A 26,632-nucleotide genomic window follows, 5' to 3' on the forward strand; every position below is an offset into this window, starting at 1 on the left:
GGTCTATTTTCAAAGAACTATCTTTTATTGTTCTTTGAAAACTGTTTTCTGTTTTCTAAATTCTTAAGAATTATTTTTAGAGTTACAAACCAAGCATGTCCTAATTATCTCCATAAAGATTAATTTGGGAGGTTCCCGCCTGAGTTGAACCCCAAAATCTAATACATCCCATTCCTCAATATAAACAAATCCATCACTATTCACTACAAAAGCAATCAATTCAAGTTTATTCCAAAAAACTTACTTAAAAAAAGTTGCCTTAATTTTTCTCAGTACTCAAATTTGAGCAAATCAAGAGAGGGAGAGAGAAGAAAACCAAAAAGAGAGAATGAGTGAAAGCAAAAGGGGGAGAGAAAAACCCGATTGAGGTGGTGGTGTCGGTGATAGAGTATGTTTTGTCAGTGGTAAATGAAGATGATAATGTAATATATTTATATAGGATCGCGAGTATTTAACATCCCTGTATTATGCATATAACTCATACAACCCTTTATATGTTTTGAAAACTCCCTAACATTTATTTTAGGGGCGAATAAGAACCTCTGCTCATTCGGTCCATTATGCCCTTCCTACAATTAAAATAAAAAATAGTAAAAAATTTAATTAATGTAAAATAAGTATTATGGCTTTTATATACAAAAAGGGTAAGGGCATTTTCTGAATAAGGGCATTTTCGGTATTTAATACAATTAATTAGCCATGTGCAAGGCACATAGTTTGTTAACAATACTTTCTTAACGATTGATTATCAGAAAGTCCTAATTTGCAACATTTTAAATTTTTTTAAGGAGTTATATACCTAAAGTAAAAGAAAGGGATATTATTTGCTCAAAAAATAAACCTTAGTGGTGTTTTATATACTTAGTCCATTTATATATACAAATGATCGCTTCCTCATCAATGAGCAAAAAATTTATATACACCATGTATGGTGACCATTTGATATAATTGTTACAATATATTTTTTTTGTAATTATTATATATATATTAAAGGTACTTTGCTCATTTAAAATTAGCTAAAATTGTCATTTAGTATTCTAATAGGGCCATTTAAGTCTTTTTACTTTAGTTAAGGATAGTTTCAGCATTTTAAAAATATCTCATTGACAAATTTAATGGTTAACTACCAAGGCTGGTCAAAGTAATTATGACAAACCTCAAGGGAGGTTGACCACACATTTTTAGATAGCTTTAGCCGTGGGTAATACGGCCAAACCTTGACGAGTTTCAAGTAAATTACCCTTATTTTGAAGATGGTGTGGTCATTGTAGCAACACCAAAGACTATATGATCCTTATTAATGCATTGAGATAGTCAAGAAATATATAAGTACCATGTGATTTAATTGAGGTTATAATGAGTTGATAAACAAGATTGATTATGAAATCGATCACAATTTTATGAGTCATGATCGAATGTATCTGATTGTATTTATATGAGTCGGAGTTAATGTAAAATAACATGATGACTTCATTCTCTGTTCACATAAAATAATCAAATATATTAATTTTTTTAAAAGCTATAACATTTCCCACATGTATTACTTAGTTGGTAATCAATGCACACATCCTCATCCTATTACTAATTTTTAGGCATAGTGATGAACTCTCTAATTAACCAATAAATTAAAAGAAGTATTAAATAATTCATTTAAATTTTTATATATCTCAAATGCATGCCAATTCCAAGTCAACATTCAAAATTAGAGAGTTTGTGCTAGGGCTAAAATTAACCGGTACAAGTTTTTGTGCTGCAAAGAGCTTAATTCATTACAAGAGCTGAACCTATAACATTTATACAACATTGTATAATCAACAGAGCTAGTGCTCGTTGGCTCCGAGAGCTGTACACTAAATTGCTGAGTAGAAAAGGCTACATAAAGTCTAAATTAAGCCAGCTTGTACAAGACAAGCGCTCCCAAACTAACAAATTGTAAAAGAAAGGATTACTAAAACCTAAGACACACGTAATTAAAGAGAGATTTGATAAATCCCTCAATCTCTAATTTCTCTAAATCAAATTCAGATGTTTCACCAAGTTCTTGGCATATAGCGGGCATGTTGTTCTCCCAACGTAACCTTAGGGTTTAGTAAGATATTCTTTCTTGTCGAGGTGGTTGTAACCGGAGGCGGTAAAGTTTTAAGCCGACTATCAAGCTTCAGATTGTCATCGATCATATCTATTAATCCATCATTTTACAAATTGTCACTTCCATCGTACCAACTGGGAACGGGCACGGTAAGGGGAAAGTTGTCTAGTAAGCTCGACAAATCATCGTCAATGGGGTTCATCTCTTCCAATGGATCTTTTGCTTTCACTCCTATGTCAACCAAAAATTAAAACCACATTTAATTCTTCATAGCCAAACAAATAAAGTAAATAAATAAATAACAACAATTCAGTTTGACTTTTGACCATGTTTTTGCTATAAATGAAAATTACAAGAGACAAAAATTAAGGTAGCCTACAACATTAAATAAGATTCCAACACCGCTTGCGTAAAGTTTGTAAAACAAGTTTGTGAACTCAATTCTCGAGGCAATACTTATCTAGAAATGAAATTGGCACTAAAAGAAAAAGTCCATATCACCCTTCTTCTTATAATGTTGATTAAGTACATGAAAATAGGGAAATTTTGTTTTGGGAGATAATATGAGTGGGAGAGTCAGAATTATGGGAGATAATATGAGTGGGAGAGTCAGAATTGTCCGATTGATTTAATGCGAGCGGGGTTGATGGCTGAAGTCATCACTACATTAACATTCAACAAAACAATAGGGGTTATTAGACTCTCAGACTGTAAATAATTTTCATTTAATTAATTTATTTTCTTAACTGTGTTCAAGGAAAATAAAGGGGATGAAATAATTCCAGTGACTTTCATTCCTGAATTTCTCCTTACCTTCATCGGCTGGCAATAATTTCTGCTTCTTTGATTTGTCGGTGCGCGCCATAGCATGAGACTCCTCCAACAGAGCTTCCAACAAGCCACTGTTGGCCATTGACATCTCCGGCGCAGTCTCATATTCTTCAGCATTGCTTGATGCTGCCATTGTGTAGTCACTCCCAGTATTGCCGGAAGAACTTGGTGTCGTAGTAGTCACCGGCATGATTGATTGGATTGAAGGTAGCTCTGTATCTTTACTTGGGGCTAAACCAATTAGGCCAATTGAGGCTCCATGTTTTGGTGTTTGGTTGGCATCCAAATCACCAGAATTAAACAGAGGGGATGAAGGTATTGGCAGTAACTCATTGGGCATGCTCTGGCTAAACAGAGCCGGCGACGAAGACTGGAACGGCGAAACATAGGACGGGAACGGCAAAGCAGGACCGGCTTTCCTCTCGTCGTGGCCTAAAAACTGGAACTGGTTGTTGGGATAGTAGAGAGGTGAGAAAGCTGCGAGGTGAGGCTGCATAGGACTTGACGATGTTTTCGAAAAATTGATGTGATCAAAGAGGGATAGAGAGTGGTTAAAATTGGGTTCTTGGTGTTGATGAGATGGTTGTAGGAAAAGAGATGAAACTGAAGATGATGAAGAGTTGGGTTGTGTTTGCTCTTGTTGCTGCTGCTGCTGCTGCTGTTGGTGGTTTTCTATGCCAGGAGGGTATATAGGTAAACCGGCACGTTGGCGTCTCTTAACTCTTGTGTTCCAATAATTCTTTATCTCATTGTCTGTTCTACCAGGAAGCTAGTACACACAAACAAAAAAATTGAATCAGATACAGAGGAGCTAAAGAAAGAGGCCAAATGAAGAAATAGGTCAAAACTACTAGTAAAGGCAAATTCAGTGCACCAGACTCCTACCATTTCAGGGTCTGGGATGGTTAAATGTATGCAAACTTATCCGAGCTCAAATAGTCAAAGATACCAAATTAACCCCCAAAAAAAACAAAAGTTTAATTATAAACAAAAGAAGGTGATGTAAATCTGATGGAGATTGCAGAAGATGATGTATGTGTATATACACACAAATCTATATACAGATATAACCGGGTAATTGTCAAAACTACAAAAACAGAGCAAAACACGAAAGGGTGATCATGAAATTACTTAACATGCAAACAGAGATAATAAATCAAAAGGAAAAAGAAGAATTGTGGAGACAAAGAGATGATAAACAACCTGAGAGGCCATGCGAGCCCATTTATTGCCAAACTTAGCGTGAAGCTCAATGATAAGCCTCTCCTCCTCAGGAGAAAAGGCACCTTTCTTGAGATTAGGCCTAAGATGGTTAGCCCATCTCAGCCTACAACTCTTCCCACACCTCAACAGCCCACAATTCTTCTGAACTGAATTCCAGTTTCCTTCACCATTCTTCCTCACATACTCCGTCAAGATCTCGTCCTCTGAGGCCGTCCACGGCCCCTTCTTCAGCGCCTGCCGGGACCCCCCACCGCCGCTTCTTCCTGTACCTTCTCTTGATCCGTGGACCATCTTCATTCTGTTTTGATGAAACGAATTAAAATGTTGTTGGTTTTTGTTAAATTGAGCTAATTGCACCTTCTTTTCTTTTTCCTTTTTTTTTTTTTAATGAGTATTGAGCTTTCAAATGATACGTTAAAGCTCAGTGCTTGAATTTGATACTCATGATGTGGAGGAGAGAATTGATAAGAGGTCCCTCCTCTCTCCTTGATGAGAGAGAGACGAAGAGAAGAGAGGAGAGATAGACAAACGAGGGGTTGTTGTTTCTGTCCCCTCTTTTTTGTTTGGCTCCAGAGAAATAATGGTTAGAGAAAGAGGGAGATGAATTCAGAAATTTGCAAGAGAGAGATGGAAGTGGAGTTGGGGGAGGGAGGGAGGGAGGGAGGAATTTGCAGAGGAAATGGAGAGGGTGGAAAGGTTGAAGGGAAAGAGGGAGGGATGGGGAGGGAGGATGGAGAGTGTGAGAGAGAGAAAGAGAGTGGGACCAAATTTGGGAATGGAGAGGCATGAGAGAGACTCAAAGGAGGTTGTGAGAATTTAAAGGCGTGAGCTTGCACTTCGGTCCGCGTTACATGCTACTACATCTTTGCACGCGATTTCTTTGTTCACTTTTTTTAGAAAATTATTATACAAAAAATTACTTATATTTTTAGTTCAATTTTTTCAACCAAATCTCAATGTTTATTAGAGAATAAAAGAAGCTTCCGAAATTTGTTTTATTGGCAATATTTTTTGTATGGTGCATTTTAAAGTGAAGAGATAAGGGTCAAGTCCCCGTAATTTTTTTTTTTTATTTTATATTTTGTATATTTGAAAACCTATTCTAATCTTAAAAATTAACAAAAAATCCTTTATTTGATTAAATTTTGTTTATATAGCAAAATACGTGATAATCGTAATTGTACTTGAATTAGATGAATTTTATTGTTTGGGTGTATCATCCGACCTTTTGACAATTATTTAATAATTTTCAAACAACGGGTTATCAACTTTGATTAATATTTGTGTGTGTGTGTATATATATATATGTCTTTGAGGTAGAAAAATTAAGGTAAGTGGGTGGTATTAATTGATAAATTTCCATTTTTACCCTTTATTTATTCTTATAACTGTACATATGTTCTTTCCCTAAAATACCTGACCTTCAAAGTCAAGCAAACATCCAAAATTTTCTCACTTCAAAGAAATCACCGTCCTAATTTGGACTGAAGCTGCATAACTACAAAGATACATTGAAACGGAATTTGAAATCACAGTTGTTCTAATCTTATGATTAATAGAAAGATTACTTCATACAATCATAAAAATATAATAAGATAAGTTGGAGAATAAATTTAAAAAAAATAATAAGTAACAACTTAAATTTATCTATATTTGTCTAGCATCAACACTTTCTAATCCATTCAACACTTTCATTGATGAAACACAATGGTCAAAATACCATCAACTAAACTTGACCAAACAAAACTCAAAGTCATTAATGTATACGTTCGCATGCTTCTTCACATTGGCAATTTCTTTGACACGTCTCAACGACTAAACCCTTTTCACAGTGCTCTTTGTCAACTAGTGTTTCAGACTTACAAGCAACTTCCCAACAAATCTCCACATAAATTGATACGGAGTACCTCCTTTTTTTTTTTTTTTTTTTTTTTTTTTTTTTTTTTTTTTTTTCACTTTTACCCTTTATTTATTCTTTTAAGTGCACATTTGCCCTGCCCTTCACATGCCAGCCCTCCATGGTCAATCAAATCATCCAAATTTTTGGAAAATTTTTTACATGATCCCAACCACTCATAAATCAATTTATAATTGATTAGGACTATGTAATCATTTCTCTATACTTATCATTTGATATTATGTCCTAGTCCGGACTTAAGTTATATAGATATAAAGGTATATTGAAACCGCCAATGAAATCACTTATAGTAATTATTCTAAATTTATAATCCATCAAATGTCAAATAGTTTAAGATCATTTACTAGTTTCTAAAAAAATATGGATGAATAATTCAGAATGATATTAGAGAGTAAGTGAGATCAAAAACTTCTAATTGGTCATATGCAGAATAAAAGAAAGTGAAACAACCACTTGTTTATATCTTGCATAAATGACTAATAAGCGAGAATTCTGCTCGACTCTTGGGTAAACCACTTAATATTTTCATTGATGAACCATACCCAACTCAACCAATTTAGCTCAATAAAGTCAATAGTCAAAAGTCATTAATCCATGTTCAAATGGTTCGCAATTGCCACTTCATTTACACATCTCAGCAAGCAAACTCATCACACACACTGCTCTTTCTCAACAAGTGTTCAAGCAAATTCCCAACAAATCCTCACTTGGAACACCTGAGTTTGACTTGTGTAGGTGCAAAATTTCGCCCAACCAATAATGATTGAGAAAAATAAAACAACTCACTCAAAAACAATAAAAATAAATAAGAACAGTGTGTAGAGAAGCGTAGAATTGCTTGATCCTTTATTGGAGGTCTTAGCCTCTATTTATATACAAAAGATTGCAAAATTATGGTAGGACTCGCGTTGCTTGCCCTCCAATTCTTTCTATATAACCATTCTTTTCTAATAGAGTTCTTTCCATTGTCGAATTTTCCATACATAGAAATTGCCTTGTACAGAACTTCCTATCCGAATTTTCCTTCTACAGCAAATCCTTCAAATGGTAGGATTTGTGCATTCTTGGGCTGAATATATTTTAATCCGGCTGGGTTTGGGTAACAGGCCGGATGTTAAATACTCATACGCTGGGCTGACGACAAGCTGGGCTGATGACTTCTTGATTCGGCCTTGATGGAAGTTGGAGGACAAATAACAATGGTCTTGGGCTGTAAATACCCTCAACTTGGGCTTGAGCATGATGGGCCTTGTATGTCCTTGGAATGTAGATATGGGTAGTGGTGACGTGTGCGCTTTTTATTGGAGGGAGTTTTTTTCCCTCCATACTTTGCCCTAAATTCCATTTTTAATTGAGTGCCGGCTCCTATTAAAGAGGGAATTGAAACCGGTTTTTACTTTGCTTCAGAAACGGTTCGTGGTCTTTCATTATTACTCCGTCACACAAGATTTTGCAAGAGTTACATTTGCCCTTGCTGCACTTCTGCGTCCTTCATCCCATCGCTTCCTTCGCTTTGTCAGGTTAGTTTCGCATCTTTCTCTTCAATCTTTCATTATGAGTACTTCATCTACTCCCGAACGTGTAGACCTTGGGGATTCTGAATCCACACCTTCATCTTCCCCCGTTCGCATTAGGGCTCCCCCTCCTAGGGTTTCTACAGATCGCCCTTTGTTGAATCCATTAGGTACTTCCCCTCTTCCAACCGAAACATCCACCTCAGGCTCTGATTATGTTCTTACCCATGAAGAGAAGAAAGCAATCATCTCTATTCGCCATATCAAGTTCTCTATTGCTTTGGTAATGGAAGAATTTGATATTCCTGAGGGAGTAGAAATTGCAGAATATCCCGAGAGTGCCGATTTCACCTCCGGCGAGGGAATTGAGGAGGATGAGTTGCTTCTTTCGGTAGGGCACCTTAACGCCCTCCGATTCCCTCTCCATCCCTTCTATCATTTAGTTTTCAATAAGCTAGGTCTTGCCCCCCTTCAGGTAAATCCTAATTTCTTTCGCATCCTTTCGGCACTGTTGGTGCGCCGAAAATTAAAGGCTCTGGATTTGACCCTTGCCGACCTTCTGCTTACTTACAATATATCTAAGCATGGGACCGAGCCTGGTCGCTTCTTTTTTACTTCTCCCCTTCATCAGAGGATATGCACGAACCTCCCTTCATCCGAAAAGAAATGGAAAGAAATGATGGTTGTAGTTAAAGGAAAATGGTTCGTGTCCCAATCAATTGCGCTCCCTATCCCGCGCAAATTCGGGAAATTAGATATAGAATATTTAACCTCCCTTCATACCAAGTGTTCTGGCTGTTTTCCTTGCCAAGTCTTAATATTTCGCCGTATTTATGAGTTTCTTGGTGTTTTTTCAGCTACATTCCCATCCTCCGCAGCAAGGAACAGACTTTCTTTTCTTAAGGAACGAGTCTGGAGTGACCCCTCGCCTATCGAGGACCTGCTAACTTCTTCAAACCTCAAGGACATTGCCTCCAGTGCCGTTGCTGCAGACCTCATGGATCTGTCTCTACCATCCTTTGACAGTTTCCCCATGACTGAGGAGGAGATACAGAGGGCTGAGGCTTTAAAAAAGAAAGCCGAAGATGCCCAACCCTTGGTCGTCATTGGATCAACTGAGGATGAAGTGGAGGTTGAGGAACCAACATTGAAGAAATCTCGCCTCAACCCCTCATCCTCTGGCAAGGGCAAGGTCCCTTCTAAAAGCAGAGGGAAAAAGGCTGGAGAGGCCGAACCTGAAGATGAAGTCAGGGCCTTTGTTCTATCTGAGACTGGGGCTCCTTGGACTCCTTTCTTCACCAGGGCTGACAGGTCAGTCCTGCACTCAGGGGATTCTGTGATTACAGACCCTTCAGCTGCACTGGCGGTGGCTCGAGGAATGTGGCTCCCAAAGGACGAGGAAGCCATCAGCCAAATGGGGTTGGAGCAACTACTCCCCTCTGCCCCAGTCCGGGCCATAGAGGTTCGCATTGCTCCTTCAGCATTAAGTTACTCTTGCTTGCTTATGTTTCTATTTATGCTTATATTTGTTTCCCTGTTAAACAGAGTTTATACCACACCATGGCCCTCTGCGCCACTGCTGAAGCTCAATCCCTCTCCATCAAGAAGTTGGAAAAGGATCTTGACAATGCAGAGAAGAGAGCCACTACTGCCTCTACCAATCTGAAGATAGCTTCTGAAGCCAAGGATGCGTATAAGAGGCAGTTGTCAGCCTCTGAGGCTAAGGTGGATTCTCTTCAGGCCGAGGTTCAACGCCTGACCGAGGCTCTTACTACTTGCTTCAAGGCGGGGAAGCAAATGCAGGGGCGCTACTCTTGTCTGGCGCACCTGGCTAGTGCTAAAGCGTTCCGGTCTGGCTATAATCAGGGCTCAGGTCCTAAGACGATGGATCCGGACGCCTTTGACAAGAAAGTGGGGGTGCACTTCCCATACGATGAAGGGCCAGAGGCTTTGGAAGCTGAAATCCGCTTTGCCGAGATGGTGAAGGCACACCTGAAGGGTACTCCTAGCTCCCCTGCTCCTGCGGCTTCAACTCCTCCTACCTCAAGTCCTAATGTAGTGGATACTTTTGAATCTACTTCCTTTGATCCGAAGAGGAAGTAGAGCCATGTATTTTATTTTTATGAACAGCCTGTTTTGGGATAATGAATATAATTTTTCGTTTTAGGCTTGCCTGACTTGTTTTTGCTGTATGCTCTTGATACTGTTCATATTTCTCTGTCTGGTAATGTGTTTAAACACTAAACATTGTCTTTATGCTCCGGATTTATGCTATCCGTGAAAACGCAAGGATTGTGGGAAGAAGGAGATCCTTTTAACAGTTTAGTTGATATCGCAGGATGATTCATATGGACAATGATTTAACTTCAAATGAACCCTCCTTGCCTTTTACTTGCCTGTAGTAGACGTATACATACTCTTTCTTTCTCATGTGTTCCTGATGTGGGGTGGAGTATGATGAACTTATGATATATCCGCATCCACAGGGTATTAAACACTTGGAGTCCAGAGGAAAGAGTTCTGATCCTGGTATCAGAGGTCTAAAGCGAATTACTCCCCGGCGCTGAGTCGTGGAGGACTAGTGCCGAATCGGACACTTAAGGTCCGAGGCGAGAGAACTACTCCCCGGCGCTGAGCCTAAAGGGAGGTTAAATGAATTACTCCCCGGCGCTGAGCCCGAGGGGAGGTTGTGCCGAACCGGACACTTAAGGTCCGAGGCGAGAGAACTACTCCCCGGCGCTGAGCCTGAGGGGAGGTTAAATGAATTACTCCCCGGCGCTGAGCCCGAGGGGAGGTTGTGCCGAACCGGACACTTAAGGTCCGAGGCGAAAGAACTACTCCCCGGCGCTGAGCCTGAGGGGAGGTTAAATGAATTACTCCCCGGCGCTGAGCCCGAGGGGAGGTTGTACCGAACCGGACACTTAAGGTCCGAGGCGAGTGAATTACTCCCCGGCGCTGAGCCCGAGGGGAGGTTGAATGAATTACTCCCCGGCGCTGAGCCCAAGGGGAGGTTGTGCCGAATCGGATACTTAAGGTCCGAGGCGAGTGAATTACTCCCCGGCGCTGAGCTTGAGGGGAGGTTTAATGAATTACTCCCCGGCGCTGAGCCCGAGGGGAGGTTGTGCCGAACCGGACACTTAAGGTCCGAGGCGAGTGAATTACTCCCCGGCGCTGAGCTTGAGGGGAGGTTTGTTTTATATTTTTCCTCAAACAACTTATCATGAGGCCGAGGACTCAAAAATGATAGGAGGCCAAGAAAGCGAGTAACAGTGGCTGTGAAGTTTTCCAAGTGTTGACTTTAGAGACCTGCCTCCACTGATACTCCCTTCTTGGCAACCAAATGTTGTGGACCACGCATATATGAACCGCATTTCTTTTCTATTTCTATCCGATGTGGGACATAGGCTAAATTTTGTCAAAAAGGTCGGTGTAAGGAATGCCTCTGGTATTGAGCTTGACAGCCTTAAATACCAGTGGGCCCTCCTTACACCGTGATTAACTATTTGAATATTCCCATATATAACAGAACGTGGCACATACTTTTTTGTCGATGTGGGATAGATAGGTTTAAGCACAGGCCATAACTCATGTTTTGTTGCTTTGTGCTTTTTTTGTGTTTTTGGTCAAAAAATCAGACGAATTTTTGTTTTGTTTTTGGTCAAAAAATCAGACGAGGTCAAAAAATCAGACAAATGCCATGCATAGTATGGCCCCCCATTTTTATAAAAAGAAACAAAAATAGAGGAAAGTGGTACTGAATATAGAAGCAAAATAAAGAAAAGCTTGGCTGACTGTGGATATACACAGCTTTATTTGTGAAGAAGTTGTAGCAAAATGGACAAACTTAACTAATGGAAATACCTTTTCAGGTGTATTGCGTTCCAAGGACGCGCAATGGGACGTCCGCCAACTTCGGCCAAATGATATGCTCCTTTCTCCACTACTTCGGTAACCCTGTAGGGTCCGGTCCAATTAGGTTCCAGTTTCTTTGCATGAGCTGTCTCCTGCTTCAAAACCCAATCGCCTACCACAAAGCTCCTGAATCTGACGCGTTTGTTATAACTGTTAAACACCTGCTGTTGGTATGCCGCGAGACGAATTGCTGCTGCATCTCTCCTTTCGTCCACCAAATCAAGGCTATGTTCGAGTTGTTGCTCATTGTTCCCCTCCAGTACCAAGGATGTCCGAAGGGTTGGGATTATGGACTCGGTAGGAATGACAGCTTCGGATCCATATGCCATAGCAAATGGGCTTTCTCCCGTGGGTCGTCTTGGAGTGGTTCGATAGGCCCAAAGCACTTGAGGGAGATTCTCGTACCACTTTGTCTTCAACTTCTCCAACTTTTTCTTTAAGCACCCGAATATCGTGCGATTAGTTATTTCAGCTTGCCCATTGCCTTGTGGATGACTAACTGCAGCCAATTTTTGCAGGATTCCATGTTCGCTAAAGAATTTCCCTGTACTTCTGTTATCGAGGTTCTTACCGTTGTCAATTACAATGACTTTTGGTACCCCAAACCGGCAAATAATGTTGCTCCAAATGAAATGTTTTACTTCTTCGTGGGTGACGCTAGAGAAGGCTTTAGCTTCCACCCACTTGGTGAAGTAATCCGTAGCCAGAAGCACATGTTCCTTTTTTTCCATGGTTTTGGGTAATGGTCCTACTATATCAATCCCCCATTGGGCGAACGGCCATGGATTAGCCATGGCGTGCAAACCTTCGGCAGGTTGGTGCTTTATTGGACCATGGCGCTGACACTTGTCACATCGTCTTGAGTATTCCTCGGCATTCCGAGCCAAGTATGGCCAGAAATAACCTTGGGTTAGAATTTTGTGTGCAAGGGATCTTCCTCCGGAGTGGTTTCCACAATCTCCTTCATGAACTTGTTTTAGAATTGTGAGAGCCTCAGTAGGGGTTAAACACTTGAGATAGGGACCGGAGAATGACCTTCGATACAACTGGTTATTGATGATTGCGTACTTAGCCGCGGTAAGCCTAAGCTTCCTTGCCTCAGCTTTCTGATTCGGGAGAACCCCTTCCTTGAGGTAGGCCTCGATTAGATCAATCCAGCAGGGCTCGCGTGGTACTTCTGGGATCATCATCACCTCTTGCCGGGGATTAATGCTGGGTTCTTCGAGAACATCGATTGGAACAAGCCGAATCAACTCTTCATCTGAAGATGATGCGGCTGCGGCCAATCGATCCGCTTCGACATTTTCATCTCGTGGTACCTGATGGAACTCGATTTGATTGAACTCTCGGATAGCACTCTCTACAGCATTTTTGTACGACTTCATACGTTCCTCCTTGGGAGAATATTGTCCTGTCACTTGATTGATCACAAGCTGTGAGTCGCTAAAAACTTTTAAACATCGTACCTGTAGCTGTTTAGCTAGCCGAAGTCCGGCAAGCATCGCCTCGTACTCAGCCTCGTTATTAGTAGATGGGAAATCTAGCAAAATTGACTGCTGCAGCTTGGTACCCTCGGGTGTTGTGATGTCAATACCGGCCCCTGCTCTTTTTCGGTTGGAAGAGCCATCAACCCGTAACTCCCAGTATGGCTCTTGAAGTGTCGGTTCCTCAGGTTGATCTTCGTACTCTAGTAGGAAATCCGCTACCGACTGCCCCTTGTGAGATACCTTCGGTGCATAGGTGATGTCAAAAGAGCTAAGTTCAATAGCCCATTTTGTAATTCGACCAGACAGGTCTGGTTTAGCTAGAATAGCCCGTATAGGGTGATTTGTAAGTACCACTATGCTGTGAGACTCGAAGTAATGTCGAAGTTTCCTCTTGGCATAAATTAACGCCAGGATTACCTTTTCTGTCTTGCTGTACCGCGTCTCGGCATCCGTCATCGTTTTGCTTGTGTAAAAGATTGGGTGCTGAACCTTGCCTCCTTCTTTGATCAACACTGCGCTTGTTGTTACAGCTGATACTGCCAGGTACAGGATGAGAGTGTCTCCGGGCGTTGGAGCAGAAAGGATTGGGGGTTTTGTCATGTAGCTTTTCAATTGATTGAGAGCTTCCTGCTGCTGAGGTCCCCACATATCTTTGTTTTTGGATCGAATAGCATCGAAGAAAGGTTTATACTTATCAGATAATCGGGATATGAACCGGCTGAGAGCCGCAATTCGGCCGGTTAGAACTTGCACTTCCTTGCGGGTTTTCGGCTCCTGGTTCTGTATTAGTGCCTTTGCCTGAGCTGGGCTTACTTCTATTCCTCTTTTATTTACGACGTGCCCAAGGAACTGTCATGACGAGACGGCGAAGGAGCACTTGGTGGGGTTCAGCTTCATATTGTATCTCTTGAGAGTATCAAAGACCTCGTGGAGGTGCTTCGGGTGGTCTTCTTTCCGTATACTTTTGACCACCATATCATCGATGTAGGCTTCAACCGTATTTCCCAGCAGATTATTAAAAATTTTATTGACAAGTCGCTGGTAGGTGGCTCCGGCATTCTTTAGACCGAAGGGCATCACTCTGTAGCAGTAAGTTCCCGTTTCTGTGATGAAAACGGTTTTCTCCTCATCTTCAGGATTCATGGGAATCTGATTATAGCCGGAGTATGCATCGAGGAATGTGAGCCTTTCATAACCCGTCGTAGCATCCACTATTTGATCAATCTTGGGCAGAGGAAAGCTATCTTTTGGGCAAGCTTTGTTAAGGTTGGTATAATCTACGCATACCCTCCATTTCCCATTCTTCTTTTGAACGACTACTACATTTGAGAGCCATTGTGGGTATTGCACTTCTCGAATGAATCCTGCTTGTAATAGTTTATTTACTTCCTCAGCTATTATGCGATTCCGTTCAGGTGCGAACCGTCGGTGCCTCTGCTTGACTGGCTTGAACTCTGGGTTAACCCTCAGACTATGGCATGAGACTGTAGGGTCGATCCCCACCATGTTCGAGTGATCCCAGGCAAAGACATCCGAATTGCACCGAATGACCCTGATCAATGCTTCCTTCTCTTCGGCTGTGCAAGATGAGCCAATGTAGGTGATCTTCTGGGGGTCTCCGAGGACTACCTCTATAGCTTCGAGGGACTCCTCGGTAGGTGCTTCAGGTTCGGCTTCTTCCTCTGCCTTGAGATACTTGGGCAGAGGATACTGTAACTGCTATTTGATCGCGTCTTTGGGATTCGGCTCTGACTGAGGTGACTTTGACGTTTTCTTTGCTTCATGTAGCGTTAGCATGTAACATTCTTTTGCAGCAACCTGGTCTCCCCAGAGGTCGATGACCTCCCTGCCATCCGGGGATAAACACCTCATTACTTGGTGAAGTGTAGAGGGGACTCCGTTCATACGATGGATCCAACCTCTCCCCATAATGAGGTTATAAGATGGATGAATTTCTGTTACGACGAAGTTTTCCTTCAGAGTTCTCTTTGCTGCAGTAACGGATAGATCGATCACCCCGAGCGGATTCACCTTAGTACCATCAAATCCCATTAGGGGGCTGGAAGTTGGCCTGATGGACGATGATGAAACCCCCAACTGATCAAAAGCTATTTTTGTAATGATATTGGCGCTACTTCCCGGATCTATCAGCACTCTCCTGATCATATAATTCGCTACCAGGAGGCTGATGACCAAGGGGTCCTTATGCGGGCGCTGGACTCTAGAAAGATCATTGTTACCGAATCCAATGTTGATGCTGCCTGGTGCAACCGTGTTTACTGAAGACACTCTTCGTAACTTATGAGCCTCTCTCAGCCTGGATCTGTACAACTCTTCAGACTCTTCATCATCCTCTGACCTTCCGTGTATAGCATGGATAACCTTTACCTGACCGCCCTCTACCCGTCGAGGGTTAACCTCCCGAAGTTTTACGTGCTCCTTCGTGGTGAGATACTCCACCAATTCTCCTCTCGCTATCATGCTTTCTACTTGTCGCTGTAGGGACCTGCAGTCATTGGTGGTATGCCCATAATCTCTATGGTAGGCACAATGTTTGCTTTTGTCCCTCTGCTCCAAGGGTTGCTTCATGGGCTGAGGAGTCGCGAACCTCGTCTTATTCTCTTGGAATAGGCGCGCCAAGGTAGTACGGAGAGGGGTAAGCCTGTCCTCTGTCCTTCGCCTTTTCTCAGACGCTTGGGTGACTTGTGTGGCGGTATGAGGAACCTTCTGCATCCTTGTGCTCGCAGCTTTCTCTCGAGACTTGTTTTCCACCGTGACGAGGGTAGCGTGCTGTGCACGGTGGGCTACGTTTTCCTCCAACCGAATGTAGATTTGTGCCCTAGCGTTCAAAGTCTGCATATCCGGGGGGAATATTTGACCAAGGATGTATGAAACTTGGTTCCCTGGATCATTGCCAACTTAAATGTTTCGATTGCCGTGGCAGGATGGCAATCTGCTATCTCCAAGGCCTCCATGTTAAACCTGGATAAAAAATCTTGCAGAGTTTCCCCCTTCCTTTGCCTTATGGTGAAAAGGCTGGCGATACAATTCTTCTGCTTCTTATTTCCGCAATACTGGGCTAAGAACATAGTGCACAAGGTCTCATAGTCAGGGATAGATTTGTGTGGCCTATTCCTGAACCATTCTAACGCTGCTCCGGTTAAACTGGTAGGAAAAACCTTACACATCCACGGATCGTTATGATCGTCCAGTGCCATCTTTTGTGCATAATGATCGAGATGCCGAGAGGGGTCTCCTGCCCCATCGAACTGGGTGAAGGATGGCATAGTGAACTTCTTCGGCCTCTCCACAAGGTACACTTCGTCAGTAAAGGGGGTCTTGACCAAGGAGTTCTTGTGCTCTCTAGCCATCTCGGCTGAGTTCTTGTGCTCTCTAGCCATCTCGGCTGGTGTTTGGACTCTCAAGAGCTTCTTTTCGTCGAAGGCATCTTGTACCCGTGCGCCATCTGGAACGCCATTGGACCATACCGTAAGCCTATGGCTGGACTCGGCCTGTTCGTCCTGTGTGCGATGCGGGAGATTATCCGAAGCAACCGCCTCGGACCTCGTCCCTTAGTTTTGCTGAACCTCACTAGGTCGAGCCCCGTTGGGTGGTGTCTCGTTGGCTGGAGGCTCGTGAACCGGAGGTAAATTCCGGGTGGGGGGTGGTGCCGCAGCATCGCCTGGTGGTGGTTGTGGCGTTAGCCTGGCCATGGCCGTGTGTAGCGTATGAGTCTGCTGCTGAAGCGTAGCTATCTGGGCGACACTCGTATCGTTTGCTTGCCGGAGTGTCTCAAATTGGTGCAAGAACTCTTCTCGCATCTTTTGCATCAATTCTATCTGTTGATTCATTGCTGACTCTCCGTTTGACATTCCAGACACGACTAAAGGATTTAATTTGCAGAACAAGTGGGAGTATATTTCTATACGCTTCTCACAGACGGCGCCAAAGTGTAGGTGCAAAATTTCGCCCAACCAATAATGATTGAGAAAAATAAAACAACTCACTCAAAAACAATAAAAATAAATAAGAACAGTGTGTAGAGAAGCGTAGAATTGCTTGATCCTTTATTGGAGGTCTTAGCCTCTATTTATATACAAAAGATTGCAAAATTATGGTAGGACTCGCGTTGCTTGCCCTCCAATTCTTTCTATATAACCATTCTTTTCTAATAGAGTTCTTTCCATTGTCGAATTTTCCATACATAGAAATTGCCTTGTACAGAACTTCCTATCCGAATTTTCCTTCTACAGCAAATCCTTCAAATGGTAGGATTTGTGCATTCTTGGGCTGAATATATTTTGATCCGGCTGGGTTTGGGTAACAGGCCGGATGTTAAATACTCATACGCTGGGCTGACGACAAGCTGGGCTGATGACATCTTGATTCGGCCTTGATGGAAGTTGGAGGACAAATAACAATGGTCTTGGGCTGTAAATACCCTCAACTTGGGCTTGAGCATGATGGGCCTTTTATGTCCTTGGAATGTAGATGTGGGTAGTGGTGACGTGTGCGCTTTTTATTGGAGGGAGTTTTTTTTCCCTCCACAACTTGTAATACGGGTTTTAGAGTTTTATAACAGAAATATCAATATGTTTCTCTGAGCTTGTATCATTGATTACTTTATATATATATATCCCTTTTTCCGCGTTAAAATCTTCGTGGTCTCTGTTGGGTGTGTTATGAAACAGACTCTCTGTTACTTATTTCAAACTTGTTATAATAATTCGGTCGTAAAAATTTCAAAAAGATCCCATCCTACACCACCCAATTCAAGCTTTCTAATATGTTTTTGCCCCCATCAATTTCGCTCTCATATTTGCCGATAAAGTGTCAGTCAAGTTGAATTGGAAGAGTTCTTCATGGATTAATAATAGTGCTTCCCAGCAAATTCTCAATTCTCTTTGAATGTGATTTTCAAATATAGCTGTTGAATTTTTGTGCTTAGAGCATGAGAAAGGGAGACAATTGATTTGTTCTTAAAAATGCAAGATGTTAAGGTCCATTGCATTACTGTGACTTTCACGTCCTAGGAAACAGTTTTACACACGCACACACACATACATATATATCAATCAGGTAAGTACTCACATACACTTTTGCCCACTCCGAAGCTTGAACCCCTCCCCTCCTCTTTGAAGATAAGGAGATTATACCATGGACTAGAGGCGCTATGGTAATACACGGTTTTGTTCCACAACCAAAAAAACCCAAAATTGATCATGGTCATGAGAGGGCAGAGCAGAGGGGTGACAACAAACAATCATGTTAGTATTTTTTATCATCACATATAAAACAATAAAACATCTCCTAAACCAAACAATAGTCACTCACAATCCAAGATACAGCTTCACTTTCTGAAATAGCATCTCAAAGCTTTTATAGAAGTATTCTGCATATTCCATCTAATCAACAATCATTCATAGAAATCCAAACCCCTGTGATACCAAGCTCCCGGTACATCACATTGAGGTACTGTGGATCCAAATTAGGGCAATATGTAGCACTAGTGCAGAAATCTAAACCCCAATATTATGGTCCATTCCATCAAAATGCAGGGTAAATAGCAGGACCTTGAGCTCCTCTCCAACAAGATTTCTAAATGATTTGGGATATTATGTATATAATGTACTTTATATGAATATGCATATTTTGGTGAAAAGGTCTCTTGATAGGAAGAGGAGCAGTCTTGATGTCCAAGAAACAATAATGATATGTTTGGGAGTACTGAACCAGCTGCTTGGATTTGGAATTGAAAGAAATTTAGTTAAAATTTTAAACTAAACTAAATTTGTTCTAATTCCAAATCCATGACACTGATTCAGTGCTCCCAAATGCAACTTTAGTTTAAATTACCTAATCTTATCGAGGAAAACTGAAAGGAAATAGCAAATCATTCGGATAATTTGGAATTTTGGATATATTTTGCTCCACAAAAATTAGAACTGTAGTTGTTCTCTCAAGTGACATAATGCAACCAACTAATATATACTCTATTAGAATTGCATCAGGGCAAGTGAATTATGTTCCAATTAGAAGCAGAACCACTGTACGATAACCATGAATGCAACAAGAGATAAAGCATTGCGAAGGTTGGCGTCCTTCACCATACTTTCCCTCTTTTTCATAAAGTAATATGTGATAGAATCTCTCTCAATGGAGCAATAAAGTGGAAACAATTATGAGAGGAGGCAAACAAATCATTTATGATAATGTCCAACAACTCATGATGATGCAAAACATAGCAAAGGAAGAAATCTTGTGGAACCTAAACTCATATTTTAGAACCAAGTCTCCCATTTTACTACCGAATATTTATGCGGAAGTCTTGATACATAATAAATACACAACGGAAACAGGATATGACCGTATCAATATAAGCGAAATTTTCAAAACGACAACTATTCGAACTATGTACAATGAGTAACTCACGAGATGAAAAAAATTTCAAATCAAGAAAGCATAAACGCAGAAAAGTCTAGTTCTTTAAGTAATGACTCGTAAGCTTCCAAGAATAAATATCAAATATGAGAGTTCAATTGACATAATGCTCAAACTTCAAAATATAATAGGAACATGTTTTTGATGCTTTTCAGTAGCAGCAGCAGTTCTCTCACTGTTACTGAGTTCAGTAGCAGCAGAAGTTCTCTCAATATGTAATAGATAAGATGGCAAAGACTTGTTTAAAACTTGTTATGACCCATGTGCTGAATCACCAACTATCACAAATGAATGCAGTTCTTACATATATTCACATAAATTATCATTTGATGGAAACTTCAGTATGAGTCGATAACCCATGGCGGTGTTTCCAATATCATAAAGAACAAGACTTACAGAACAATGAAGAAGATCCATGGTGGTTGAAACAGCTTAAGAACAAGGAGGAGCCAGCTGATACCTGTCACATACAAAATATGTCAAAGCAACCAGGGGGAACTAAGTTTGTCACCTCCATGGAATATCACCAGCAATCATCCCATGTTTCATGTTTGATACCAATATGTGGGAGAGTTTATCCAAATTCAAATCATATTCAAGTCGAAGAGATCATTCCAAATGCTCACAACAAATCTTTGATAAAATCAAGGTTCAGCGTATCCCGGATAATAAGGAATAACCCAAGAACTATAACAAGCATGATCCCTGATGACATAATCCCCTGCTCTAATTCTGTAGGGAGCTTTCTTCCACCTCTAGCTGCCTCTACCAGAATCAAGGCCAAAGAACCCCCATCTAAAGCAGGCAATGGAAGAAGGTTTATCACTGCAAGGTTAAGATTGAGAATAGCTGCAAATTGATAAAGCCCATCAATATTTGACTTTGCAACTTCTGCTCCAACTGCTATAATGGCAACAGGACCCGAAACTTTACTTGCTGTTTGAGAGAAATTAAGAAAAGTCTGTTTCAAGCTGTCCAAAACATTAGATGACAGACCCCAAAATTCGCGTCCAGAGAAACTAAAAGCCTCTATGACAGTCTTTGGTCTAACTTTTGAAATCTTAACATTTGGTGATAATTGAACCCCAATTCGGCCTGTACCATCCGAATTCTCATCCGGGGTAACCCCAATTTCAAGATCCAGCTTTCCCCTCCCAACCTTGAGCAACACATTTCTTTTGGGATTGTTCTTAATGATATCAACAACCTCAGAAACCAAATTAGGCCCGGTTTTCGGCAATTCAATCCCATTGAAACCAAGAATTACATCCCCAGGGAGCAACCCATCTCGGGATGCAGCCGATAAGGGTCGAACCTCGGGCACAAGGACCCCAGGGAAGGCCTCTTGTACAGGCAATCCAACGGACAATATTTGCACAAAGATTATAACATAAGCAAACACTATATTGGCAATAACACCAGCTGAAATAACAATAACCCTATCAATGATTGGTCTATTTTTAAGCAAATTCTTGTCATCTACAGGAATATCACTATCAGGATCATTATCAGGAAAACCCACAAACCCACCTAGAGGAAATGCTCGAATTGAGTACTCTACATTTTTGGCATTGAATTTAGCTAAAATTGGACCAAAACCAACTGCAAATTTACTTACATGAATGCCTTGAAGATAAGCTGCTAAAAAATGACCACTTTCATGAACCACAATGATAGCTGTTAACACTGCAGATGCCTGCAGAACTGATTGAGCACTCTCAAAACCCCCAAAATCAAATCCAGCAATAGCACAACACCTGAAATTTTGCCTATTTCTATGTGGTTGTCTACTCTTGTGGTGTAAAAATGGATTTTTGCAATTTACATTGAGTTCTGAAGAAGAAAATGAGTGATATAATGTACAAGATACAGATTTTGGTAAGTGGGTCTTGGGCTTTAGAGGGAGTTCTGAAATGGGTGACTTTGAATTGATCAATCTGATGAGAGAGGAAGAGGATGGTGGAGAGGAGCAGAGGTTTATTATCATGGTGGTTTTTTGGTTTTCCTTTTTTCAGAGGTATTAAGAGGAGAGTTTGGGGTTACAAAAAAGGGCGAGAGAGAGGATAATTCATATTTTTCAGATTTTCTGTTCTGTGGAGGATAAGTGAGTCAGATGTTACGTCTCAATTGTTTTCCACAAGTTGGGCTTTTTTAGGAACTTTTGATGGTTTGGGATAAAATATGTGAATGAAAAATGGAAATACCCAAACGTATCTGTGGTTTCCCGGAGGAGCAGCCGGCGGTCAGCATACTCCGGTTGGGTTGACCGGTGTTACAAAAACCAGACCACATCAAATTGAATTATATAAAATAAAAATAAATTAAAAGAAAAAAAGAGAACCCCACCTCACTCTCATTTGAGAAATTTGTGTCATTCACCTATTATATTTTGTTATATAAATTTATAAATAAAAATATTTTATTCTAAGGTAAAATAATTTTTTTTTGAATTTTCTTTTCTATTTTAGGTAAAATATTGTTTTAAATTTTTATTTTTTGGTATTTGACAAATATTTAGGTCGAAATTAAAGTCGATGGAGCAAGGCGTGTAACATAACTTCTCCAAGGCATGTAACATAACTTGTCATTTTTGCTAGGTTTTAATATTTTTTTCCTCTTAAAATTTTATGACAACCAAATACAAAAAATAAAAAAATTTTAAAAAAATTTTATATCCAAATAAACGAAATTATTGAGTCCTATTACTACGTGTCAATATTTAATCATTTGATAATACAATGTTATTAATTAGGGACAGATTCAGGACCTAAGATAAGGGGGCAAAAATGAAATTTAGGGAACTGTAATATTTCTTAGATATATTACTAAAAATAAACAAATTATAAAAATATATTACTAAAAAAACAATTTAGTGAGAACAATTGCCTTCACAGACTTAAATGTAACTACGTCCCTATTATTAATACAACACGAATAATAAAATGTTTTTCGTGTGAAAACTATTCGTGAAAATTTGCCCTTGATCCCATCGTTTATATTAAGTTTGCATGTATGAGCATGTCTTCGCAATTTTGGAATAGATGTTTTTCTTTTTATCATAGAATCTTGACAAAGTGACTTTTTGCTAAACCATGCTACTCAAACAAAGGCATAGTAGTTATTTGCGTTAATTGTTAAACCAATGTGTTTTTTTTTGCGCAAACTTAAAGTTAGTATAGTTAGCTAAATGAAGGAAATTTGTTACTCTTTAAATTTTTTCAAACTTGATTAGATACATATGCAAACTAGAAAAGATAACAAATAATTATAAAAGAGAATAATGCATTAATTGTATTCTGTAAAAAAAATCAACCTAAAAAAGAATATGGAATTAATAGAGTATTATTTTGGTGAATTTAGTTTAGTTTGTCGAGATCAAATTACCATTTGAAAAAAAAAAAGAAAAAAAAAGCACAGATTCAAGGAATCATTCGACAAAGAAAAGTAATAATATGTTCAGTATGAATAAACATTATTAATTACTTAATTTTAAAGTCCTAATAATGGTATATGATGTACTATGGAAAATGTTTTTGTACAACAATTGAAGTAAAAAAATTAATAAACTTGTGTAAAATGTTAAACAAGTATTAAATGTAAAGGTTGAATTTTAAGTAATTATTTTATGAATAATGCTTTATTTAATTAAATTGATTTTCCGTAACACTGGTATTCACTTGTCCCGACGGAAGTGGTGTGGTTTGGGCTTGTCCGTGGTCGAGTGATTACGGATGTGATCACTAAATAGAAGTGGTCCAAGCCCAAGTCTGACTAGGCCTAGTCCGCTATGATTCAAAAGCCACCCGAAGCATGGAGCTTGAAAGCTCTTCAATGATTTCTTATTCATTCTTTTTTCTTCTTTAATTTTAATTATTATTTTTTCTTTTATTTATTTAATTATTTTTTGGGGTTACTCTGAGGTGCTTTTATTAGGCCACATATTCTACGAAGAATGAACTTCCATCTTATATGGCCTAACACAATTATCGTCCAAAATATCTTTCAAAAAATAATAAACAATTATATTCCAAAATAAAAAATAAAAAAGAAATTCAATCTTACCAATAAAAGAAACCAGGGCTAATTTCATTGACACCCTCTTAAGTTTGGTCAAATTATTATCATTCAAATATCAAATGACTTTTTCGTGAATGACACTGTTAAAAATGTGCGAAAAGATAATTTTACCTTTAATTTTTTTTAATGCATTTTATTGTAAAATATTTTAAAACTAAAATGCAATTTTCCTCTCTGCAAATTTCACTCTCCCGTTCTTTCCCTGATCACCAAAAACCCAATTCATCATGCCTGTTGTGGTGATTTTGAAAGCTTTGAATCTGTTGTGTGAGACCAAGGACAAAAATCATTTATTAAGAGGAATGGTATTGCCCAAGCAATGGCAACGCCACAGACATCAACAACAGTAGTTAGACATAATTAGAGCAGTGGTCTTCATATATCCTACTGTTTCCACTGATGGGTCATCGACGAAGTGGGACATATAGAGAGAAGGGAAATAGAGTACTGGTTGTACTATTAATAATTGTTTCTATTCTCATTTCTTTTGTTTTGTTGATCATGCTGTGTCAATGAATGCAAATCTTTCTAAATGGTAAATGGAGATGGAAGAGAGAATTACAATTCCTTTCTTCTGAGGGATACTATATTTGTTGTTTTTTTGTTTACTGGGTAACTAATCTTTTTGTTTTGCTCTTCCAAACAAAAAAAAAAAATCCTTTCATATCTCTTATCAATTTACTTCTTGATTATGTGTGTGTACATAATATATATATATATATATATATATATATATATATATATATATAGAATAATTGTAAATTTATAAGGTCAAAGGGTATCTAAGTCATTTTAATTATTTTTGTAAGTTAATATAAAATTAAAAGGGTAACAATGTCATTTTACATGCAAAAGTGTTTTGACACCATTGAAAAGTAAATTTAGAGGTGTGAGTGAAAAAGGACCAAACATTTATAATATAATTAATTGTAATTTTTTAACGGTATTTTAATATGATATTTGACTAAATTTAAGGAGTATTGTAAGTTAAATTAACAAAAAAAAAAAAATCAATAGACAAAAATGTCATCCTTACAAATAAAAAATCCACCATAAAATTACTTTTTAGAGTAGAAATCTTTTGTCTGGGTCGAAAATAGTCAATGCTGGCCACAACAAAAAAGGGTTCTTTTTAGTAATTTTTTTTTCCCCCCTCCAAAATGCCTTTGGACTCTCCTTATATTATATTATATTGCCACTTTTAGAAGGACTGAAATTTGAGTTAAATGTTGCAGGTATTTTGTAAAAATTGCGTGCTTACAAATTATTTAAAAATTAAAATAAAATAAGTAACGGGAATTGATGGTCGTTAATAATAATATTAATAATTATTATTATAATTTGATACTTTAAAAAGTGATCCATCATCCATCAAACTTGAGAAGGAAACGAAAAAGAAAGGTCATAAAATCAAAGTCCAAAGATGCTACGATGTTCCGAAATCCAAAGGTGTCTCGTAAGTGGGTCTCCTGCTTTAAATTTTCTTACCATGAGTCCAGACAAATTTGCATTGAAGGAGTCAGATTTGATCAATGACGTGTGTGTGTATATATATATAGCACATAAATGTCTATATAATCCGCATAAAAGAACAAAATTGCATTGAAAGAGTCAGATTTGATCAATGACGTGTGTGTGTGTGTGTGTGTGTGTATTGCACATAATTGTCTATATAATCCGCATAAAAGAACAATTTCATGTAAGCTTCCCGGGAGATGACGAATTGATGATGCTTATTTGACATCATAAAATTGAAGGACTTTGACACAATTAAATAGTACCAGTGGTTCGAAATATAAAAAAAATATTTGAAATTTTTTTTATTATTATTTGTTATGTTAGGGCTCTTACAACATACAATAAACTCACTATGAGACGCATGCAGAACTCGGTCTCACATGTAACAGGCAAAAAATTTTTATTTTTAAGTTGGTATTTCATCATAAATTGTTAGAGCATTTTCAGCAGTATGTTAAAAATTTTTTTTGCGTAATATATATACCGTCACATCACTAATGTGTAAAAGGGTTGTGTATTTTATATCGCCTTTTTACACAGCCACGTAAGCATACTCTCTCTTTCCTCCCCCTTTCCCACTCAGAGTTCTCTTTCTTCTCTCTCATTCTTTTACGCCTCTTTGTTTCCCACTTTTCTAGAGCACTATAAAAAAAATCTGTAATTAGCAGTAAGGTAAGAACTATTCGATCATCTTTTATTTTTTTAATTATTTTTTTAAATAAACATAGTTTAATTCATCATTTTCGTTTGATCTTATCTTTAGCAATCATCGTTATAGATTATAGGGTTTTTTTATAGATTTTTTATTCTTTTACATTCTATTCTAATGGGATAAATATGTACCAGCTAGTCAAAGATTAAATAAATATTTTAATCACATTTTTATATAATTGTTGATATAAAACCTTTGATTATGTAATTTCTACATACTTGAATCTTATTTTATTATTTGTTATTAAGTTAGAATTCTAGTGGCGGCAGGATATATTTGCTATTGGCGGGATGGGAAAGTGAAATATAGGGTGAACTTATTATTTTTTTCTTAATTGAGAAGGATTGGGACTTGAGGTTTAATTGCGGAAAAGTAATAGCGAAAAAGTAAAGTAAATTAAGTTAGTTTGTAAAAGTTATGTAAGAATAGTTCAATTTTTTTTGTGTAAATCTACTTTAACACATTAAATTTACACAAAAATACATACGCAACAACTGGAGATGCTCTTAGAGTATAGAGCATCTCCAACAGTATATTAAAACACTCTTTCGTGTAAAATATACACCATTACGTATTATGTGTAAATTTTTTTTATTTCCAACGTTAAGATACACTGCCACCTCACCAATGTGTAAAATAATTATCTATTTTACATAACTTTTTTACACACCCATCATATTTCATTTCTCCTCCCGCTCTCTCAGACATGACAGTGATCGGTTGTTATTAGGAAATATATTTTTATACAAAAGGTATAAAACAATTGCTGAAATTAAAAATAAATAATTAAAATTTTTTGTGTAAATTTATTAATTATGACACATCAAATTAACACAAAAAAATATATATGCACACACAATGATTAGCGATGCTCTTATATCCTGTATCTGCAAGTAGATTAAAAAAGAG

General features: G+C 38.7%; 2 protein-coding genes across 2 annotated transcripts; both read right to left on the bottom strand.

The window, feature by feature from the left end:
* Positions 1–1,721: 1,721 nt before the first annotated feature.
* LOC132307370 (transcription factor MYB101) lies at positions 1,722–4,959 on the bottom strand. The gene is made up of 3 exons (XM_059805098.1): positions 4,124–4,959; positions 2,903–3,689; positions 1,722–2,320 (listed from the first exon to the last, which is right to left on the bottom strand). The coding sequence occupies exons 1-3, from the start codon at positions 4,439–4,441 to the stop codon at positions 2,196–2,198; spliced, it is 1,230 nt and encodes a 409-aa protein (XP_059661081.1). The 5' UTR covers positions 4,442–4,959; the 3' UTR covers positions 1,722–2,195.
* A 14,498-nt stretch (positions 4,960–19,457) lies between these two features.
* LOC132307372 (probable membrane metalloprotease ARASP2, chloroplastic) lies at positions 19,458–21,537 on the bottom strand. The gene has a single exon (XM_059805099.1). The coding sequence runs from the start codon at positions 21,401–21,403 to the stop codon at positions 20,039–20,041; it is 1,365 nt and encodes a 454-aa protein (XP_059661082.1). The 5' UTR covers positions 21,404–21,537; the 3' UTR covers positions 19,458–20,038.
* Between the last annotated feature and the right edge of the window lie 5,095 nt (positions 21,538–26,632).

Source organism: Cornus florida, unplaced genomic scaffold, assembly GCF_030987335.1.
Source record: "Cornus florida cultivar Cherokee Brave unplaced genomic scaffold, ASM3098733v1 CherokeeBrave_3.0.0_Hap2_Chr05, whole genome shotgun sequence".
NCBI lineage: Eukaryota > Viridiplantae > Streptophyta > Magnoliopsida > Cornales > Cornaceae > Cornus > Cornus florida.